At 30.5% G+C, this 23,079-nt stretch overlaps 2 protein-coding genes and 2 long non-coding RNA genes across 16 annotated transcripts in view; 2 read left to right on the top strand and 2 right to left on the bottom strand.

Annotated features, from left to right (window-relative positions):
• Positions 1-8,346, bottom strand: part of LOC121126982 (uncharacterized) — an 86,966-nt gene extending 78,620 nt beyond the window's left edge. For all 7 annotated transcript variants that reach the window (XR_011783017.1, XR_011783019.1, XR_011783018.1 and 4 more), the window contains exon 1: positions 4,165-8,346. Coding sequence is in view for 3 of the 7 variants with exons in the window: in XM_040722337.2 (XP_040578271.1) it covers positions 4,165-4,377 (213 nt within the window). In the remaining 4 variants the exon portion in view is untranslated. The remainder of the gene's footprint in view (positions 1-4,164) is intronic.
• On the top strand, positions 130-3,996 carry LOC121126985 (uncharacterized). The gene is made up of 2 exons (XR_005867396.2): positions 130-1,745; positions 1,911-3,996. It is a non-coding gene; the product is annotated as an uncharacterized lncRNA (long non-coding RNA).
• A 150-nt stretch (positions 8,347-8,496) lies between the features above and the next one.
• LOC121127274 (uncharacterized) overlaps positions 8,497-23,079 on the bottom strand; it is an 18,217-nt gene continuing 3,634 nt past the window's right edge. For 3 of the 6 annotated variants that reach the window (XM_071892405.1, XM_071892406.1, XM_040722605.2), the window contains exons 6-9: positions 17,124-17,239; positions 14,141-14,254; positions 8,917-9,338; positions 8,497-8,773 (exon numbers count right to left, since the gene is read on the bottom strand). In XM_071892405.1, the coding sequence (XP_071748506.1) occupies positions 8,642-8,773; positions 8,917-9,338; positions 14,141-14,254; positions 17,124-17,239 (784 nt within the window). In that variant the 3' untranslated portion in view covers positions 8,497-8,641. The remainder of the gene's footprint in view (positions 8,774-8,916; positions 9,339-14,140; positions 14,255-17,123; positions 17,240-23,079) is intronic. The other 3 variants (XM_071892403.1, XM_071892404.1, XM_040722604.2) reach the window with 1 other exon arrangement.
• Positions 18,803-22,101, top strand: LOC121127278 (uncharacterized). Of its 2 annotated transcripts, XR_011783030.1 has the most exons (3): positions 18,826-20,924; positions 21,014-21,194; positions 21,248-22,101. It is a non-coding gene; the product is annotated as an uncharacterized lncRNA (long non-coding RNA). The 2 variants fall into 2 exon arrangements; XR_011783031.1 differs by having other exon boundaries at positions 18,803-21,194.

Here is a 23,079-nt window from a genome sequence, read left to right as displayed (position 1 = left end):
GACAATATATATATATATATATATTTTTGCCATAATAGTTAATTAATGAATGTTCTATTATAGAGTTGTATTTTTTGTTTGGCCATATTTATTAATAATTAGTAAGTATAACGCATTAACATTGAACTTAATGTGCGTAGTTTTGATGCTTAATCGCTCCTAGAGAAGGAAATATACTTAATGTATATTGAAGTCAAAGACGAACCGTAGGTCAGATGGAATAATAGTAATACTATAATGTTTACTTATACTTATTAAGTTAAACTCCATCTCATCAATTAATTAATATTAAAAAACGGAGGTGGGATGTAGTTGATGCCGGGTGCTTTAAAAAAATTGTGAAAACAATTTAAAAAAACAAAAAAAAGCATTGCCTTTCAAAGAAACAGATAATGAAAGTTTATGGTGCCATAACAGATAACGTGGGAGAGTCTACCGTGAAGATGGAAAGTCATTTTCAGTGAATTGTTTAGTGTACGGAAATCTTGTAGATGGTGTCGATTTTGTGTTAGGTAACTACGTTCTAAAAAAAAACTATAGTGTGATCATGGACAAAGGAGTTGTGTCTCTGGCAGAGTGTGCAGATCAAGAAGTAAATCAACTGTAAGAGGAAGAGTACGGAAATATAGCAGTTAATGTCGATGATGTGTTTTTAATGACACTCTAACAAACCACAATGTGATCATAGACAATCGGTCTGTGACCTTGGCGGCGTGTACGGATCAATATGTAAATAAAGAGTCAAAGGAAGTTTGCAGAGACAATTATAATGTAACTTTTAATAGTAAACAATGCGTAATGGAATGGATTTGGAAGAAAAAGCACACCTTATATAATATGGTAGGTCAGTATTCAATTAAGTCAGAATCAAACAAGAAGTTCGAGAGAGAGAGATGGAAATATGCATTGAAAATGGATGGTTGGAATCAAGAACAGTACATAATGCTGGAGTTATACCCATTATGGTCATATAATAAGTAGTAAAAGGAAAAGTGAGACCAGTAGTGGAATTCATAGAATTAAACGAGTTCTTATAATGCATTGAAACTGGCCCAGACGTCTGCAGCGGAAAAATTAGTTAATGGAGAGAATTTCTATCTAATGGTTCTTTATTAGATTGAAGAGTAAAATCAAAAGGAACTAACTGTTTAGAATTGGGACTACCCAACCAGATAATAAAATCAGTGTTATCATACGTCTCTCGATAGATAAGGTTGTGTCATACTCTACAGATCATATACTTGAATATAGTGTTAGAGTTACTGAAGAAGTACGTACCAGAGACAAAGCCCCATGAGAACAATGTGATCGGGCTTGAGCTATATAGTACCAAGTATAACAAATTGAAGTAGAGAATACCCGGAAAGATGGACGTCAATGTGAGTGGGAGAATGCTCAGAAGTCAAGTATGTATTATCTTGCGGTTGCAAACTGGTAGATCATTTCCCTGTTGCCGCGTATGAGGATAGATGTGAGTGCAGTTAAGTGGGTGAGATCAACCTTGGAATTTTGCAAGATTTACTGGAAAGATTCAGAATTGTAGACCAAGTCGATCGGATATTGAATATTGAGAGTGGTAGGATGCTTGAAGTATGGTGTGATTCCAGCTCAATAGCCCATGGCACAGTACTGGTTGACGACTTGAGGCAAAGAAATCATGAAGCGGATCGAGCCAAGATTCAAAAGACCGATGAATCTTCCTCTTCACAAGTCCGGAAATATATGATTTTATATCATAACAACAGGTATTCAACACAAAAATTATTCTAACATTTATGTGTTTGGCACATAAACAAAGTCTTTTAATATGAGTGTAATAACGTGTAAATAAAAACAAAAATAAAATAGGGAATGACATCTGAGTTATATTCCTTTCTTGAAATCTCAATTATATCTATATATTCTTGCAGAGAACGAATGACATTATTGTGGTTTGATAATGTAATGAAACTAAAAGCCAGGTAGTAAGGAAACCCCATAACGTGTTGACCCTTATTCGTAACGAAAAAACAGCTAACTACATACTTGAACCATCAAAAATTATTATAATGGGGGTTTTTAACATCGTAGTGTTGGAGAAAATTTTGAGAAATTCAGCCAAAGTTAATCAAGACCATGATATCTTGAGGATCGACGATCGATAAGAGTGAAAAAATTAATATATAGTTAGTGTATATCTGTATGGGACTTTGTTCAAATTGAACGTTGTTGTTAGTAAATCTGTTATTAATTAAAGATAGCAGCCAAAACCAAGAGCAGCTATTTGGAAATGAAAGGTATTCTCAATAGAGCTACTATAGAGGTAATTTGTTCCACTTGTATTTGTTCATTCCATATTTTATAATTTCTAAGTACTACAATGGTATAAGATTACTATGATTTCCTCCCTCCTCTCATTAATATACCGGAAAGCAATCCAAAATTGATAAGTTCTTTTTTAGTGCTGCAGAAGAATGGATCAAGCTACAAAAACTACCCAAACAATAGTTATGATTAGCTACTCGTATATTAATACTCGACACTATAAAGTAGCAAACTTGGAGCTCAAATTGAAAACATCACAAATATCCCTAATATATTAGCCATATCTCAATAATGACACAACGAACAGTCTCACCCTTAGAGAATTTACAATCTATGTCTCACCCGGGTCAAATCCATTTGCAAGCATGATCAGTTCTATATTTTTCAGACCGAAACATCTATACAATACATGAAAATAAATGGGCTAGTAATGTATATCTCTGTTGCTTACCTTGACCAATTCTTACCTATTGCGAATATAGCATTTTTACGTCTCATTAAGCATTGTGAACAAGAAAAAATATGTTAGCTATGGACTCAAATGTCCACAATCAACTTTGGAGTAATAGAGAAACTGTCACAAAAGGAGAGTCTCTGGAAAACACCATTGAAGAAAACTATCTGATAGCAAAAATTAAGGGAACAAGCCTACTTTCATCACCCAACGAACCTATTTAACCATCAATATTAGAATCCTGAATAAACATGCCTTCAATAAATTCGAGATAACCGGGTCAATTCAATCCTTGGGAGCCCACAAGTAGGAGTTCTTCGTATAGAATATGATTATGTATACGTTATTTAATAAATTTAAAAAATGAGCAATCAAGATCGTTGGCTGCACAGATGGCATCCTCCTTTTAATTAGTGGAAAAAATCCCCACACCCTGATCAATGCAATACAAAGGGCAATCAATACTGTTATAGAATGAGAATGAAATGGTCTAAAATTAGCGCTATGGTCTTTTCAATAGCTAATAAACTTAGATGACAAAACTAAAACTTTTGAAGAAGGACCAAGCATTTTTTGGAGAAAAATAAAAGATGGACTTCTCATCGAGACAAAAATTTTCATTCAAATTCGTTCGTATGTTATTTGAATTTTATCACGTTTTTTTTAAAATTCAAAACAATAAATTTAATATAATTATATGTATAATATACAAGTGCTCTATGACAATGCTCGCCCGAATTGAAGAGGTCTAAGCATTAAAAAAAATGATAACATTGAGTCAATGATTGACCATTGTGAATGTGATTTCCCGTTCCCTGATAGGCCTGAAAAGTGCCGGGTAACCCATTGCTAGTACCCCATTAAAATCATTTTACAAATGATTTGTTTCAATAATAAAATTGGTATATGGAACAATTTAACCCTAACTTTTCAAAACTTTCTATAGATTTAGCAAAATTACGAATTCAAAAACTCACTTCTACTTGAAATATAGAAAAATATCCAATATTAGATTTACTGCTTAATAGCTAGGTGGTCATATCTCGTTTTTGGAAAAAAAAATATGATTGATGAAAATTTGGCTTTACCCAAGGATTTGCAAAATTATATGTCTTATTTTTAAAGGAAACCTATGCTGTAGGTTATCCGAGTAATAAAATTTTAATGATGAATCTTACTATGTGTATATTAAAAAGCAAAATATTGAATAAAGGAAATTTTAAATCAATAACATGAAATTTTATTTAAGACTTTCATTAATTAAAAAAATATTATTAGAGAGATCGATATTTTTTATTGTATTATTCTTAGAATTTCTATGTTTTATATTAATAATAAAAATAAATATATAGAATACATAAAACTTATTATTTTTGGTTTTTTATACAAAGATAAGAAGGTCTTACAATTTTATTATTAAGTCTTTCAATTTCGTCATGACTTGCTTCTTGATTTTTTTTTTTTTCTGGATCCTCCGTTTCTAATTTTTCATATTTTTTTTTACGACGCAATAAAGGACCTAAAATTCCAAATGCTCCAGGTGCCATTGTACAGAAGAAAAAGGACAATACTTTTATCTTATTTTTTAAACTATTCTCACAAAAGTTATAAGTAAACATATATCTTCGTACATATATATATATATATACATATATTAAACCAAACGTAAAATGAGAGAAAGACTTATCTTTCGACGTGAGAAAGGAGAAAATTGTACACGTATAAGGATGTTCCTTAGTATGATGCTTAAATGATGTCTCTTCTGCTTGGTTTTTTTTTCTCTCTCTTTCTTATGCATAATCTATGTAAAATGAATTCTAACATGTGTATTGAGTGACACTTAATAAAATTGTCCCCTTGCCTGCCCTCAAGTCGACTACGGCTAAGTAATAAAGTACTTTTGCAGTCCCAATTAAATAATTATGTTATGTTAAAGTACTCGTAGATATATAAATATGAAACATATAGTATTTGACGATTAATTTGAATGAAATAGTCTTCAACATAGATTGTCTTTTAAGGGGGTGTCTAATGTTAATGTCCTTTGTAAGTTTTTTATTCCATTTATTAATTTATTTATTGAATAAATGTAATTAAAAATTTAATGACTACAGAAAAGTCTCTAAAAAAATGTATTCCACTGTTTATATAACTATTTACTTTGATTAATTACATAACGTATTGTTGGGGTCAACATTTGTGAAACTGTTTTATCTATGTAACTGTAAATAAATTTACCTTTCAAATATTGGAAAACACAATATTTTTTATTTCTTTTCGCAGTAAATTAGTTAATATATGTGAGACAATTACAAAAAAACAACATACAATTGTTTTTCGTAAAATTAAGTCGACGTTAGTTTACTATTATTTGTATAATACTCTACAATTTCTATTATATAAATATTTTATTAACCCTCTATAGAGTGCGTAAATTACGGATGATTATCAAAATATCCCCCTAAAAAATAATGTATCTATAAAAGTTGATGCAGCTCAACGTCATGGGAGGTGCCTTTATTATAAATGTGAGGAAACACAACAAGTCTTGTTAGATCTATGTTGAATTGAACTGCAAACAATCTCAAGTTTCACCTAAATTTTCAAATTCGTCAATTAAATTTGTGCTTTTATCTAAAAGTGGTGAAATTTCGTATTACAAGAATATACTTTTCTTTTCATATGAAACAAAAATAGCTAAAAGCACAAAAAGTCGTTTTTCTCATTTTCACAGATTTTTTAGGAGTTGATTTCTTGTGATGGCCTCACATATGTATTCTCTTTTTCTTATTGAAGATTACGCACTGAGCTATAGATACACACACTCTTAGTAAAAATGAGTCCTAGGTAGACAATTAGACAAACAAACAGAAAACGTTGCCTTATTAATATAAATTATCAATTTTTTCGGTTCTCTTCCCCCTTCATTTTACATCAAAAAATTGAAAGATTGCATTAAATATACTTAAAATATTATATATAAAAATAATAATCATTTATATTGGATCCGTGAAAAATCGTTCAAAAACAAAAAGAAGAGAGGCGTAAATTATTTGGCTCATCAGTGAAACCTCCATACAAAATTATTTTAGGACCTACAGGTAAAAAAAAACATTTTGCCAGAAGACGATTTTTCCTAATGGACATTTTGGAATGTGTATTAGCCTCTTTTGAAGCGTACATGTAAATTTCACTATAAAAAAGGACCTATGTTATGAACTGATAAGAGCACTCCTGTTTTCTAAACACCAAATTATTTATTTACATTTTATGTCACAAATTTTCATGTTTTTTTTTCTTCTTAATATTAGTTATATTTTTGTAATTGATATGTTGATAGAAATTTAACCATGATAAAATTAATTATTTTAAGCAACGATAAATAATATAAAATTGAGATATGAAAAAAAGTATAAATAGAATAAAAAATAAAAATTACACCAACAAATATATTATAAATATTGCTGTCACTAAGACCATTAATTAATTATTTTACTTCATCAACTTGTTCAGCATCATAGTTCATTGCTTTTAAACAAATTCTCTAACGTGCAGTAATTTGTATTGGAGATAACAGAATTTTGCACAAACCACAGAATTTTCGTTACTTGACACCATAATGTAACAATAAATATTTTATTTAGGATATCAGAAGGTTAGCTTTAGGAAATAGTAGTAAAAAAAATAGGATTTAGAGGAGAAATTTTTTAATGAATGAGCTGTGAATGGAGGATGAGAACTCTCTTTGTCAAAATCGATTATTCTTTTTTTTTCTTTTTTATTATATACATTTACTCAATATCAAATCAAATATTTTTTGAAGAAAATGGGATATTTTGAAATGTTTTCGAAAAATTATATCAATAATAATTTAGATAATGATTTGCAACGAATAAAAAAATATAAATGCCTGAAAAATGTGTGAAAACCACATTTATTAAAAATATACCACTTATCTTTAATATACTAAGAAATATTATATTCTTGTCGCATTAAAGGAATTAAAATTCCGCTTTTATTTACAGTAATTTAAACTCGTCGCCACCTACACTCTTATTGGTGAAGGGCAAGCACCACTGAAACGCACCGCTGAGATAAGAGACTAGAGCTTACATATCACCAACGACGCCACGGAGTCCCTCATTGATTCCTTCGAAGCCGTACAGCAGCTCATGGGGATCAGAGATTATTCCTATTTTATCTAACACACCCTTACCAATGTTCTCTATGATGCCCCCCCCCCCACCACCCAATGAGTTCTAGAACATAGAGCCCTGATGATTTCCGATATTTCAGGTACATTCCCGTTGGATTGAGAACTTGATCACAAATTGTCTTATAGTCATTTATGTTTCCCTTCTATGCTCCCCTAACAAACTTTTTTCTGAAATCGTCCTTCGCCAAGTTGATCCTCAGTATCTAAGATTTTAGTATTCTTTCGGAAACTATGGATAAATTTGCATTCGTCTTTAATAATATATTTATTAAGTATTCTACCTCCGTTGCCTCAGTAGTACCAATAGCAAATGAAGACTGATTAGATTGTTTTCTGAATATATAATTAATTGGCGTAGGATGTGTTTTTCTCCAAACGACTTAATAGAAATAGGTTATAAAGAACTTACTTTGGTAGGGTGTGATCAAATGGGAGTATTTGAGTTTTTTGTTTTCTTCACTCTTCAGTTTCAAAAATAATAAGATTTTTGCAAACACTTAAATGAAAGAAAAATCCGCACTAAATCTGCATTGATGGGGGGACTTTTTTAGAAATACAGAAATTATCCTTTATGCCAATATATAGTTTATTGTAATTTATTATCGTAATATAAATACTTTGATATGAGAAGAATATACTGCACATTACGGGTAGTCAGAATAATTCCAAACACTACATTATGCGAAATCTGCGGTGTTTGAAACCCCGTTATGTTGGGACTCCCTGCATGTCTTAAAAATATTAATAGAAGAAATTACCCTAACTAATGCCTAATAGAAAGACAAAAAAGAGAAGACTAGATTGGGCATTGGGCTAAAAATCTAAAAGTGACTGGCGTTTCAAACAACAACTATACGAATAAGTAAGTTTTCTAAATTTACTTATAATCAAAAAAAGAAATCGGTGAAAATTGGAGTTTCGTTTTTTTTTTTTGTAAAAAAATGGATTTTTAATTAGATATTAGAAAGCTAGAGCTTGCCTTGTCACTCGGAAATATTATGGCTTATATTTTTGTTCACATAACACAGAGTATGGTGATGTAATCTAACGTGAACCATGAACGTCTTCTCTTCTCAGAGTAATCTCCATTTAAAACAAGTACTTTCATTCAAAAGGAATCGCAATGATGCTCCCCTCGAGTACCCAGGGATAACACGAGATGATTGCATATTTATAAATTATTATATTTACTAACTTACAAATTACAAATATCACAATTTTAGAATTTGCAAATACGAAATATTATCGATAAATAATATTAATATAGGTATAACAGTTAACTATAAATCTTAAAATTATAATGACTCAAGCATACAACGGGGGCACACTACAGTTGAGATAATCTTACGTAACACTAGCGACCTCAAGCAATCAATACTTATGGAGCGACATTGAGTAATCTTGTGAAAAATAAATAATTATTAGTTTGCTCGTAACCTATTGACATAATTCCAACAAAACCACACTTCAACTTGTCTAGCTTTGTTCTAACAAACCGTATTCACAATAAACTTCGAAGCAATTATACTTAAATAATATTTTTCTTCTAATGTATGATTAAGATATAAAAGATATATATATAAGAATAAAAATACATAAATATTAAAATCCAATACTATAATAAACTGCAAGTAATGAATTGGTATTATATATTATACAAGCTATTTTCATTCGCCTTTTCCAGGAGGTAAATAAACAAGAGGACGATATTCTGGCCGCCACATTTTAGATCGAATATAATCTTTAAGACCATCTTCTCCTCCTTTAATTCTCGCTTCCAACGCAATCTTGTTACCTACCTATATATTCAATTAAAAGATTTATGCTATATTAGAATAAATAACAATTTAATTTATTAGAAGCAGCTTCTAATAATTAAACAGAAGTAGCAAATATTTACAAGAACAATTTTTAAATATAAAGAAAGACAATATTTAATTACGGGCAAGTTTTCATCCATAGCTTGTTCAAATACTCTTGTAGCCAAATGAACAGCTATTTCGTGAATGTCTACAAGTTCGGGAAAGGTAGCTCGTCTTTCTAAATCTTCATTTTCAATTAGTTCCGTCAATGCTTCTGCCGATTTATTAATCATCGCATTTGTGATAACACTTGTCTGTCCAAGCGCAGCTCCCAAGGCCAAACCAGGGAAAATATAACGATTGTTACACTGTGATGAAGCAATAACATTTTTTCCATATTTTATGTCGGAAAAAGGGGAACCAGATGCAAATATAGCTCTACCCTGGGTATACTTTTGTGCCTGCTCGGCTGTACATTCAGAACGAGAAGTAGGATTCGACAGTGGAAAGATAATTGGTAAACTATCTTTACAATTATCACTCATCATCTTTAAAACTTTATCTAAAAAATAAAAATAAAGAATGTAATTTATATTAAAATATATAAAACATTTTTGCATTCAAATAAATAAATTTTCGATATATATATATTTTAAATAAAGAGTTTTCCATTAAGAACGCTTCAACTTTTTTTGATAAATAAAACACAAACGGTTAAAGATTTTTCCAAATTCATTTTTCGGTTACAAATTATAAATATATACATTTATGAAAATAAAATCGATTTTTCTAGCCTGACGACCACAAGCACTATTACACAAGTCCAATCGCTGAAACCAATTTTCTCAGAGCTCTTTTAACATCGTAGGCTTATTGTTGTAAAACAATTACTTCCTATGACTCCATAGAAAATAAACTAAAGGCTTTAAATGGCGGTTTTAAATCTTGGAGGTTAATCTACTGGTCTATTTATAGAAATCACGCGGTCACCAAATAAAGCTTACAATAAATCGATTGTAACGTTTTTTGTGTGACAAGTGGCACCGTTTTGTTGAAACCACATATTTGCCAAGTCCATACTTTGTAATTGGGCTGAAAAAATTAGTTATCATAGTGTGATATCAATTTAAATTTATAAATTATCATTATCAACGAAAAAATATAGCCCAATAATCTCTACAGCATAAAGTTCACACCACACCAAACAGTAATTTTTTCAGGATGCAATAATGTCTCGTGAAACATGTGTGGATTGCCTCAGCATAACGAATAATTATGAAAAGTTAGCTTCACAGTATCATTTTCAAATTGTTGTGGAGACCAATTAACGAATCTACAGCGCTTCAAATGATCAAAAAGCTTAAGCTCTTATGTCAATTTGATCTTAAATGCATGTAAGCCAATATCCTTACATTAAGTTCCCACAATGATGTCACAGAAATGCCCAATGCTTGAAAATGCTGTGTAAGAGACATATCCGGGTCTTCTGCAACTGATGTGTTTGTGGCATCAATATTATCTACACTACATGCACATCTTCTCAAAGGAACTGAAATATTATGTAAGGTATGGCTTTTGACAAAGGTGAGTAATTATCGAACATGCAAGCTTGTTAAATGGACCATAAAATAGACTTAATGCTTTAAAAATTACGACAATTGAAGGGTTATTTTGATAATAAATTTGGATAATTTGCAGTCGCTGATAGAGTGTATAACACTCCCATGATTAAAAAATAAATAAATATAGTGTCTATTTCTCCCTAAACAAAACAAAACAAAAAAATATTGGAGCATTCCTAATAAAAAAACCCTTTACAAGTTACGAGATAATAATAAGAGGTAGCAATTATTTTTTTTCAATGATCAATAATGTTTTTTTTTTATAAATTAAAGATTAAGCAGGGTACTTTAAATTTGTGGAGGGTCCGATTTGTGTAACAACGAGTACTATAACAGTAGCATAAAAAAATAGTCAATTTGAGAGATCAATATATCTGCTGATGACATTTAAATCTTCAAAATAAGATAGAATAATTACAAACTCATAAAATATTTGAGAAAATTACGGCCGATAAACTCCAGCAATTTTCAAGTATCACGGTCATTTTGGCGTGCACGTTATCAGTTATAATGTCATAAATAAGGGGAAAAGGTAGGTAAATTAAGAAAGCAACCAGGAAAAGCACAAAAATTCCATGATCTCTTTGACGAAAAGATATTACCAAGATGGTTGAAATGTATATCCACTCTATATCATGCATCCAAAATTCCAAAAATGAAGAATTATGAACTAAGAGGATCCAAGAAGAGGAGTTGGCACAAAAAGAGGCGAAATGGTATCCTGGAAGCCAAGATCAACAATTGTCCTACATCACCATGTTGATAAATGCCACTGACCTTAATAAGACCGAAAACACAAAGTGAATAGCAGACTACTTCCATCTGGGTCTTAAATCTATTTTTAGAGCTCCAAAACAAACAAAAAAAGACCTTCACAGCTGACGAAACTAGGAAGAAAAAGGCTTGAAAAATACAAAAAGACCCTGACGTATATCAAACACATTGGGTCTACAATAAAAAAAATTAACTTGGACTAATTTAGATGGGGTCCTGTTAAGGGAAAGACTACCTCTCATCTAAATATGGAATCCCTCAGGGCTAGTATTATCAAGATACCCTGAGTATGCTAGTATTGAGGCTTGTGTCAAGTTTCGCCTAGAGTGTGATCAAGACTAGTGCAGAAAATAGATGATAAACTTTGCTTAAAATAGATATATTTCATTGTCTTTCAAATTTAAAATTGATACTCCCATTAAAAAAAAATAGTAACCAACTTTAGTAAAACTTAACTTTTACTTCACAATAGGTTATTAGACCACATTTTTGTGTACGCATCCTCTATAATAGTACTGACCCATAATTTTTACGAACTTTGTGGTGCATAAGCTTTATAAACAGACTATAATACGTTTTATGGCTAAATTCAAATCGGGGTTTGAGCTGGATTTACTGGAGTACTTACGCAGAATTAGCACGCATTTCTTCTTCCTTTTAATTCTATTCTTATTGTTCGCGTATATGTTTTTTACATGCTAGTCTTGTAAGCGCCCTCCTGTTCAATTAAAAAATGAGCGGTACATATTTTTTCGCTCGTATTTTGAATACGATATTTGAATTTGATTAGTATTTATGATTGCAATTAAATTTTATTTTGCATGTTAAGTGTCCCGTACAATTTGTGGCAACCATACATTTGCAATAGCTTATAATAATCAAAATTAAAAATAGTTTTGTGAAAAAAAACTTATTTGTCTTTTGGTGTCCCTTAGGAACAAAATGTATATGTATAATGTGAGCATTAGATAAAGTACATAAGACAACTTTGTCATTTGTTCATGAAATTCATTTATACATAATAAGGTATCGATATTGAAATCTTGAAAACCAAACATAATTTGTCTACAAGATATCAGATCTATATTATCATCTACTTGCTTAGTTCCTGTAGTGTATGCCTTCCTGCTAATTATGTGTATTTTTATAGTGGGTGCAATCCTTTTAAAGGTATCATGACATTTGTGGCTAAGTCAATTGGAAATTCAGTATGTTTAGAGCATTATTCCAATAAAATTGAGAGGCACCAGATAAAAATATCTTCTAATATTTCGGATTATATCATAATCAATGCAGATGGACCTAATAGGAAATCGAACTCTTTTTTCCAAGTCTATTATTGATAACCAAAAAATGCTTACTTCCTCTTAATTTTGATTGGGGATCTTAATGTGGATATTTATAAGAAACCTTTTACAGTAATGTAGTAATGAAATTAATTTATGAACTAAAACTATATGATTTGTTTAGGATATGTAATGAGGAAAGGGATTCCTACTCATGGAGAAGTGGTAAGCTGTCGTCGAGGATCGATCTTGCTCTGGTTTCTAGTCGTTTGCTCTCTTTGACCAAGAGAGCTTCATATGTATTTCAACCTTCTTCCAATTATAAAATGATTAATTTAGAATTCTTCATAATTCCTGTAAAAAGAAGTCATAAGGTCACTAAGTGGATCCTGGATCTAAAAGAATATAAACTAAAATTAAATAATAGACTGAGGACATCTTACAACCCGGTACTGTCATGTAATAAACTTTATAACACTTTAATAAAATTTGTTTGGTACACAACTTTATCCTAGATAAATTTAATGAATATACGTAAGAGAAAATACAAGGTGATATTGAAGAAATAATGAATAATAGGTAATTATTTATTCGAACCTTTTGTGCCTGACAGTTTAAACGTGTTTGGTATTTTAGATTCGCCGAAGAGGAAATGCTAAATAACTATTACAAAAGATTTAAAGCTCTTCATCAAGGAAAGAGACCCAAAACAAGTGGTAAATGGTTGTGTTTTTTCTTATAAAAATATTTCTGAATATATGAGGAGATATTATGAAAATAATAAAGCAACTGGTCCAGATAGTATAAGATGAAAAATCTTTACTTTATGTGTAATGACATTATTCCGTATCTTCTTAGTTTTGGTACTCAAATCGAAAGAAAAGGTAGACTTCCAGCTGGACTGAATCGTTATAGGATATATCATTCCAAAAAAGGGAGGTGGAACTAAGATTAGTCATTGGAGCCTTTAACGATTCTTAATTAATCTTATAAAATTTTCGAAGGAGTTGGCCAAACAAATCGAGCCTATTTTAAATAAAAAGTTGGGAGCAGAGTATGAAATATTCCTTAAAAATAAACATATTTCTGATATTTCAAGAAATATTCAGTCGGGCTATTGAGTCAACGAAAAAAAGGAAAAATTTGGAGAATTATTTGCAATTTATTTCAGCAATACATTTGATACAGTATCTCATCATTTTATCCTTTCTTCAGTGAAGAAATACCTCTTGCAAATATTTTTCAATCCAATCTGAGCCCTGCTTTATGATGGGACTTCTAATATCATGTTTGATGGAGAGCAGAGTGACCCAATAGTTATAGGTAAAAACTGCTTTCAAGGATATCCAGTCTCTCCTTTACTTTTTGTTACTGCAATGGAGTATTTAAATTAATCCTTGTTATGCAAGTATAGAGGCTTCATTTCTTGTATACAACAATTGCAGTAACAAAAAGTAAAGGAGAGACTGGATATCCTTGTGTTGGCTAATAATTACATTTATATCAATCCATTATTTAATTGTTTTGCTTTAAAGACAAATGTCTCATTAGTAATTTAATAAATTATATATATTGATAAATATGTAGATTTGAAAAACTTTTATTATATTGAGATGAATAATTTTAACATGCACAACACTATAAATATATCAAACAAAAATCAATCCTAACATATTAGTTACCTGTGAAAATACCACCACAAGCAGACAAACCAATCAATACAGTTGGTTTGACTCTTTTAACAACTTCAAGTAATCCAAAACCTTCCATTTCTATTTCATTTGCAGCAAATGTACCTAAATTAAAAATAGATAACAAACATTTATAACAAAAATGGATATAAAAAAGATATCTGTATATTAGAAAGATGATAGAATTCATATGTAATGTTGTGAATATAGACTAAATTGCTGTGAGCGTGAAAAAAAAGAAAAGAAAAAGTATTTGTTGTTTTGAGTAAAATATGAACCAATAATCTGGACTAATGCTGTAATATTTTTTTTAACGAAGCCTGATAAAAGTGACTGCAGTATCCCAAAAGCCTATAGACCAATCACACTAACACCAAGGAATAGAAAATAATTTATTGGCATATTGATTCCCTTAAGTCCCTATGATAAATCAATTTAGATTTTGAAAAAAAAATCTTCAGACTCGCTGAAGGAAAAGTAATAGATAAGACTAAAAGCTCAGTACTTTGTAAAAAAAAACATGCCATCATAAGGTTTTTAGACATAGGATAAAAATTTATATTCCATTTAAATTTATAGAAGCTTTCTTTACGTTCGCCATTGATGCTTGTACAAACAAAACGTACTTTATGAAAATAGAAGGGCTGAATGCTGTCAATAAGAAAGTAAAAAAATATTTACGCCAGCAAAAGAATGTCCACTAGGTGAAATTTTATACCAATTCTTGTGGAACTAATCTATTCATCATATCTAATTTTTGAACTATATTAACTATTATATTTGCAGATGATGTATCCGTGGGGGTAAATCCACAACAAATCATCCAGAAAAAAAAGAAATTTTTCACCCTACCTCTTCGCTTTTCCTTAAAATCGCAAAAGACTTAGCTTTAATAAAAATGTTATGATCCTGAAAAATTGAGCGTATAACTCCCAGCGGTTCCCGAAATATCACATTTTTTAAAAAATCAAGTTGAAAATTTCCTTTTAGTCATAAAATCTGTTCTAGTGGTGAAATATACCTAAAATTTGGACCAAGAAAGCGTATTGATACAAGAAATGTAAAAGTCGCATTTATTTGGCTGAAAAACCTTCCATTTTTCAAATATAACACTAATTCTTTCTTTTTTAGTTCCATCCACACTTTATCGAAAAAATTAATTTTTTCCAAATAGTTTTAAGGCAGAAATACCTAGTGCAATGCTAATTGGGAGGTCAGGTACATAACAATGCTTTAGTTTTACTAAACCCAAGACTAATTTTCTCCCCACTTCTGCTCATTCATCCATCTTTGCATGACCAAAACCATTATTGACAGATCTATCCTAATCATTATCACGGGATAATTCCACATCAAATCATCCAGTCCAAAATTATAAATTAGGATGTCTTATATGGCATAAATGAATAAAAAAAAGTATATTTTAAATAGTAATATATTACACACTTGATATCAAGAAACAATATTTGAGTAGTCATAATGAAGAGAAACGTGTAAATAAATGCACGTTATCAAAAGAAAATATTTATTTATTGGCAACATGCTTGGAACTTAAATACTCATCCTTTGAGACAAGTTAGAGAAATAGTGCTGAAAATATATGTTTCATCTATAATGCTTAAAAAAAAATAAAAATCTTCTTCTAGATTCAAATCGATAATTTTTAAGGAACAATAGTAAAATGTTCTTTTTTTTACATTTACAGATTTTCAAATCAAAAAGCATCCATGAAAGACTACTTTTTAGGACGTTTGATAGTTATTTTCTTGCTTAGAGGAATAAAATACAAATAAAAAATATACGGCGATAACCAATTCCAACTTTTAACATTTTGGATAAAGTCTAATATATATATATATGGCAGCACTGGGTTGTAATTGGAGGAACATTTTTCTTGCAATCCTCTTCTCTCCTCTTGCATTAGCGATTAGATTTATCAGTTCCAGTTCGATAAGAAAAAACTAACTACATATTCGTCATCACCACGTCAAGCTCTACAACAATAGAGTATAAAATTTAAAAGAATTTAGAACAAGTAAACTTTTCTTCACTAGTGTTATTAAATGTTTTAAAATTATATTTGTGTCAACTATCATATTCATAATTATGCAAAATATAATAATGAAATAACAAATATATTAATCTTCAGCAGGAATCGAAGCTGACTAAATTATGCTTCCAATTCCTCTCTCTATTAAGCTTGTTCAAGGTTTACATAGTATTAAGACGTCACCAGTTTTTAAACACAGCGTAAAAAACTCTGCTTTACTTCTCTAATTATAACTATCCAAGATTACAGAACCTTTGATTGTCTTTGAAAAATATTGAAAATCTTTGGGAGACTTTTTCTTCTGGTTCCAGAAATAAAAAAAATAAATGTTAACCAATAGCAGGTAATATAGTCAGTACAAATTTTTTTTAAAAATCATGTAGTTTATGTGTTATTGATAGAGATGTAATCGTAATCGCGGCCAGCGTAAAAACAGCACCCAAGGGAATGTCATAAAAATATCTTAACTTAGAGAGACGATATATGTAGCAACAGAGAACCCTATAAACTATGGTGCTACTAGCTCACTATTACGTATGATTGTTCAAAAAAGAAAGGAATCCTTAATAAGAATAGAGTATTAAAATATACTTTTTTTTAATCAACGCTCGCAAATATTTTAAGCTTTCACATTTTTAGTTATTCACAATAATTTTGGTTATATACATTTAATTCATGATTTCATATAACAGGTTATAGTTATTTGTATGCAAGTTATTTGACATTAACCAAAATTATTGTGAATAACTAGAAATGTGAAAGTTTAGATATAAATTAGAAAGTAAATATACTTTTTAATAAAATATCAATGAAACCTCACAAGGATTATATGAAGTGATAGATCAAATTGATTTTTCCTTAACAACGTTAAAAAAACTAATTCTCATAATTAGATTACATTAGAAATATGAAGTTTGGGTTTACTTAAATCATAAAAAAGTTCCTCCATTTCTCTAAGATTATGACGGGTTTTTGTAATTAAACCTTCTTGATCAACAATAAAAAAACGATTTCCCACTTCATCATTAGATAATCGATACCTATAACATTGAACAGGTTGAATATTGTTTAATAGTATTAAAAAAAATGATTTACAGCTCAAAATGAAAAACGATTTAATGCTCGCCAACAAATTTGTCTGTCAAAAAATAATATTAAAAACTTGTACGAAATTATTTTCTTAATTTATGTTCTGCAGATTAACTTATTTGAGTTATGGTAATAAAAGTAATTCAACAGTGGCTTTTTATCACTCTAAAATTGGTTTTTATATTATACTAAACATACATATATAACACATCGGTCAATAAGTATATTAAGTATAATACTTAGAAGAATTAACATGATAAATTCTTAATCTACCATTGTTGCAAAAAAATTTAGAGGTGATATCAATAAATTTTTTTAAATAAAGTAAAAAGGTACTTTAAATTTCAAAAGAAAAATTTATATATATATGTATATTGTCGAATTACGGAGTGGTACATTAAAATCTGGACAGTGTAGTGTGAATCGCTTGGAAGTGTCATTTTCTTGAATTTTACGTACCCTAGAGAGCTCGGATTAACTGTTTATGCTTCAGTAAATCGAAATATGAATTAACTTTCGTCAATCAATCTTAAGTAATTATTGAATTAGTAAGTGTTCAGATTTCAATGGATTACCCAGTATATGAATGGTTGATTCCTTTCTAAAAGCAGTAGCATACTAACACACTATTCTATGACTTGAAGCCAATATTGTTGAAATTTATAAGTTGATTTTGTTGGTTTGATTGTTCGGGGTAATAGGTATCCAACCAGGAATTCACAACCTCGTCCATCACCTCATGGTTGGCTCCCTTGGTTTCATTTTCAATGCCAACACTGGTCAAGAAGTCTTCAGTGACAATCTTTTTGTGTCCTCCTGTCTTTCTGGAGAGGCTCCCACAGCTCTTAATGAGCATCCTCACAAGCTCAACAGAGCCATTCATAATGTACCCGACCTCTTTTACAGAGTGACGAGCGTAGAGAAGATCTGTAAGCGTTGACTTTTGCCTCTATTGCCATTGTTTTTTGACGTATCGAAACCAATAATACAACTTATTATTGGTGATACTTTTTTGGGAACAATTTATCTTTAATAACACAACATCGATTGCAAGTAATAATTGCTATAATTGGGGTGTTACGATTTGTTTATGTACATTGTAGCATTTCTAAGCTGTAGATGTACATGACAAGTTCAATTACTTATTATTTTAATGACTATAACAAACGATCATAAATATTTTGATGTTTTTTTTCCCCGGATTTTTTAACTTCAAGGTGTATTTTGTTTTTTAAATGCATATAAGTATCTTTTAGTGCTAGAAGTCCTTTTCTCTGACGTAATTTTTACCCTACAGTTTACTTGAGGTCAATTTTTGTCGGTCTAATTGGTCTCCTGAGATCTCTATGATAAGCAAGTAATTGTCTTTATTTGTTCTTCTCCTGTTTTGTATTGTTTTATTTATTTAATTATAAATAAATAATCAGAAATTTTCACAATTTTTTTTTTTTTCTACATTAAACATAACTAATTCTGATATTTTAAAGTTTTATTTACAAAAAAAAAAATTCCGTTATAAATTAAATTCTTTAAAATATATTTTTTTTTAAAGTACTAATGTACATACATATTTATACATTTTTATTTAATATAAGTAAAAGGAAGAAGACGGGGGGAAAAAATAAAAGGAGAAATAGGAAGCGCAAAAACAATACCCTTGATACTAAATATTTCTCTAATTCCTTCCTTTCTCTTCCCAATCCCGTAGACTATTCAGAGAGTGTACTTAAGTACCCCCAGGATTATTTGTACTCACTCTTTTTCTTACACAACAGAACACACACAAACACATACTGACAGTACTAATGCATAAGGGTGTTAATTTTGGTAAGAATAGAAAAGCGTGCGGGAAGATAAGAAATACTTATGGCATCATTGATTAAATAATATACATCTTCTTCTATCTATCAAGAACGTTATCATTCCCGCCTTTATTATTCAATATTAATATAACATTATATGCTGTATATATAATTTTTTGTTATTAGTTATATGATTCCAATTGTTTAATTTTGTATATTTAACATAAATGTATGATGGTATATTTTTTTATTATGTAGATTATATTTAATTAAAGCCTTCTTTTTTAAACTTGGAACTTCAAATATATTTCGAAATACTCTACTTTGTCGTTTCATTAGCTATTATTCTGATGAATTACACTTTCATGGAGTGCGACGTTTTCAAATCTACTGTAACGGATAAAAAACGTATAAGTCAATTATACGTAGTATATCTTCATCTAACATTTTGCTAATAAATACTTTCGTTATACCCTCAAAAATCATAATAAAGCAGGCAGATGATAACCCCGTCAGTATTTTAAACAATGATACCATATGTATTCCCCCCCCCTTCTGCTTGCACGCGTTTTTCTCTACAATATTATCAACTTTATTAATGCATTATGTAATATGATGGAAGAAAACAAAAAAAAAGGAGGAGAAGCGAACCGGTAGTAAACAAGACTTTTATTACAGTTCTTAGTATTTCCCTTCGATGGAGAGGGAGCCAAGAATCTATATCGCCTCAGAGACGTACTCACTAAGAAAAAGAGTTCCTGGTTCTTGCGATTCACAGCATTAATTATACCTTGCACTTTGGAGATCAGCCACTCAATTTTCCGCCTTTCCTTATACCCTGATGATGTTACAACGAGACAATCCGAGGGACTCCATTTCACATGAAAGTTTCTCTAGACTTCGAACTCCACAATCCCAAAGGTAGAGGTAATTTCTAAAAATTGGTAGAATAAATTAAAAGGTTTCAAATTATTTTTGGCAAAAATAACAATAAAAAATAACTCTCTTATTTTAATTCTCGGGACTTGTTTGTAAAATACAGGACGTCCCCACTGTGTACCTCAGCCATTTTTGACGTGTGTTAGTGAATGTGTTGTTCAAAACGTTTGGATATGCATGTTCCAAACCATTGCTAATACCAAGCCGCTCAAACCTTTGCCTTGTGATTGATGAAGGGTCCTTCTATTCATGACCAATATTAACAATCGAAGCTTGGCTTAATATTTTTGTTTGGAATGACTTCTAATCCAAGGCATGCAGGGATTGGAAGACAAAGATAATTACCCCCCAGAGAACATTCGCCGTGTTCTTTGGGATAGAAAGAAGTTATTCAACACGAGGCAACCGTCTCATATATATTGGCCTGCAGAAGTAATCCCTGTAATACTTAGGAACTCACTCTTACTGTTCAGTCGAGGATTATAATTGAGTGGTTCGTTTGAACCTAGTAAAAGGATGATATTCACAATGATAGAGCTCCATACTGAGCACATCTCCCTCCAATGATAACCCGATCTTTTCAACACTACAAACTTTTCAGATGGAACCATTTTCAGCATATTGAAAACCAATCCCTTGAAAGAATTTTGTTTTGATTTTTAATTAATTTCCCAAAAATCACCAGAGCTTCTGATTCGTTTTAAACAAGAGAAATTCAGCGCCTTCCACATACCTTCTAGGAGTGTAGAACAAAGCTCTTGCATGCCCCCATACTAAATCTTCGCTTAATTTTTATATGCCCTCACATATCATCCTTGAAAAAGGCACGTATCTCAGCAGGTGGAATGTTTTTGGGAGGATATGGATATCACTGGCCTTCAATTTCTCATATCTAGTGAGTAAAGTATTAATAAAAAATCTGACAATTTCTGTATAGAAAATAAATTTTTTAACTAATTTCTTCTCTCATCACCGGCACTGCAGCTAGAAACTTCCATCCCTAGAAGTGAAAAAGACATAAGATATTCGTCATAGTTGGATAAGATCCTAGTCTTCTCGATGTTGATGGAGAAACCCGATTTTTTTTTTTTTTGAAATCCTGAATGACTTCATAGCATGGGAGATGGCATATGCCAGTTTTTCTTGCGTTATCGTTAAAAATAAAGTAAGATCGTCAGCATATAATAAGCACTTCAGTGACATTTCATTTATTTTCAGACCTTCCAGGCTGGAGTTGTGGTAGATAATTCCGTTCAATCCGTTGATTGCAATCAGAAAGAGGGATGGTGATAGCTAATCTCCTTGTCGAGCTCAACGCTGAATGCAAAACTTAGAATGAGCACCGGGAATATCAATGCTCGATGATGAGTTCTTAAGGATGGCAGAAACCATTTTAACAAATCTATTCGGTTGAACATTTTTTAATGAGTCAAATACGATATTAAACCACTGAAAAGCTGTTCAACAATTTATTAACATTATAGATATTTGTTTTTTATTTTACATGAACATATTATCAATCAATTTGATCATGCGGTACTTCTTAACCAGCTAATCCCTTTCTTCTTTTCGTTATTCCCTCAACGTGAATACTTTTATACACTCTTCTTAAAAATAATTTTCCCGTCATGACGTCTCTAGTATCTTTTATGATCAGTGTTAACAATTAAAATATTTTATGAGGTTCAGTTAACCTTAAAACCACGGCTTTTAAGGAATTAATCACTTTTTTAAATTAGTATAAATTATGGTACTCATATCAACATGTATGTTGATCATGCTGTCGCAATATTGAGAAAAATTATCCCAGCTTATTTGCACGTTATTGCTAGACATATACTGTGATATTCATTTCTCCCTATACGGATTCAAGCTGATTAAATCGAATTTTAGCAGAACTTGGCATATATATAGAAAAACTTTCTTCCCCTCCAGCTATTACTATTATTATATATGAACTCTATTTATTTATTATATACTCGCTAATATATTTATATAGACAATATACATTATAGATGTTGGAATATTTATCATATGAGATTCTACCCAACCTCTACATCTTAATAATACAAGACATACATCTATTATACTACATACATAACACTAACAGGTTTCCAATATGGATTTCTCAAAAGTGCATCTGCAACTATCAATTTTTCCTCGGTTTCCATTTTACTGTAAAATTATACCTCATTTGAGTCCGTTCTTTTATTTCTCTCTGTCGGAGATTCTCTATATCGTCTAACGTTCTGGGATATTTAATAAACGATGGAATTTTGTCAAATTGTAGAACCAAGAATGAAAAATTGTTGAGACAGACCCAGATGAGAGGGAGTCCGTACTCAAATTCTTTGAAAGAAAGGAGCACTGATAGTTGCTATATGAGATCTTACTGCAAGAGACGAATGTCCTTCACATTATTAGCGGAAATATGGATTCATAATTCTTTAAAATGCTTAAAGTTTTGCAAGATTCGACGCTTTTTTGAGCAAACTATTCCTTTTATCTCATCTAACCATAAAACAAACCCACATTTTCACAAGATTAATAATAATAATGATGGGTCACAAGTCAAAGTTGTGATTCGAGTAGCAATGCTTTAACAATCGATATCTTTTATTTTCAGAACAAGTCAAATTTGTCCAACCATTTTCAAGGAATATTGGAGCATTATACATGATCAAGTACTCGTGACACATCACTGATTATTATTTTTCGAAAACTAAATATATTTTAGCCGTAAAAACATCAAGCGCGTAGTTACCTTTATGTATCACTCAACCTTTCTTGCAAAAAGAAGCAGAAAAAAGGCCCTAAGTCATTTGGAAGTTAGCCAAATAAGTCAATTATACCAATTGATATTTATCTCTTATATACTCCCACACTATCACTGCCCTATTATTTCTTCACCATTTTGAAAATGAATTACATATTATTAAATCTACAAATTATTTTATTCGATACTGTATTATAATATTGCTTAGTAATATTTTATTAATGGAGTAGTTAAGAGTATACTATACTATTTCTAAAAAGAAAAAGCCAAAATT

This window comes from Lepeophtheirus salmonis, chromosome 12, assembly GCF_016086655.4.
Source record: "Lepeophtheirus salmonis chromosome 12, UVic_Lsal_1.4, whole genome shotgun sequence".
Classification (NCBI taxonomy): Eukaryota; Metazoa; Arthropoda; class Copepoda; order Siphonostomatoida; family Caligidae; genus Lepeophtheirus; species Lepeophtheirus salmonis.
Note: the sequence above shows the minus strand (reverse complement) of the source record. Positions and strands in the feature narration are given on the sequence as shown.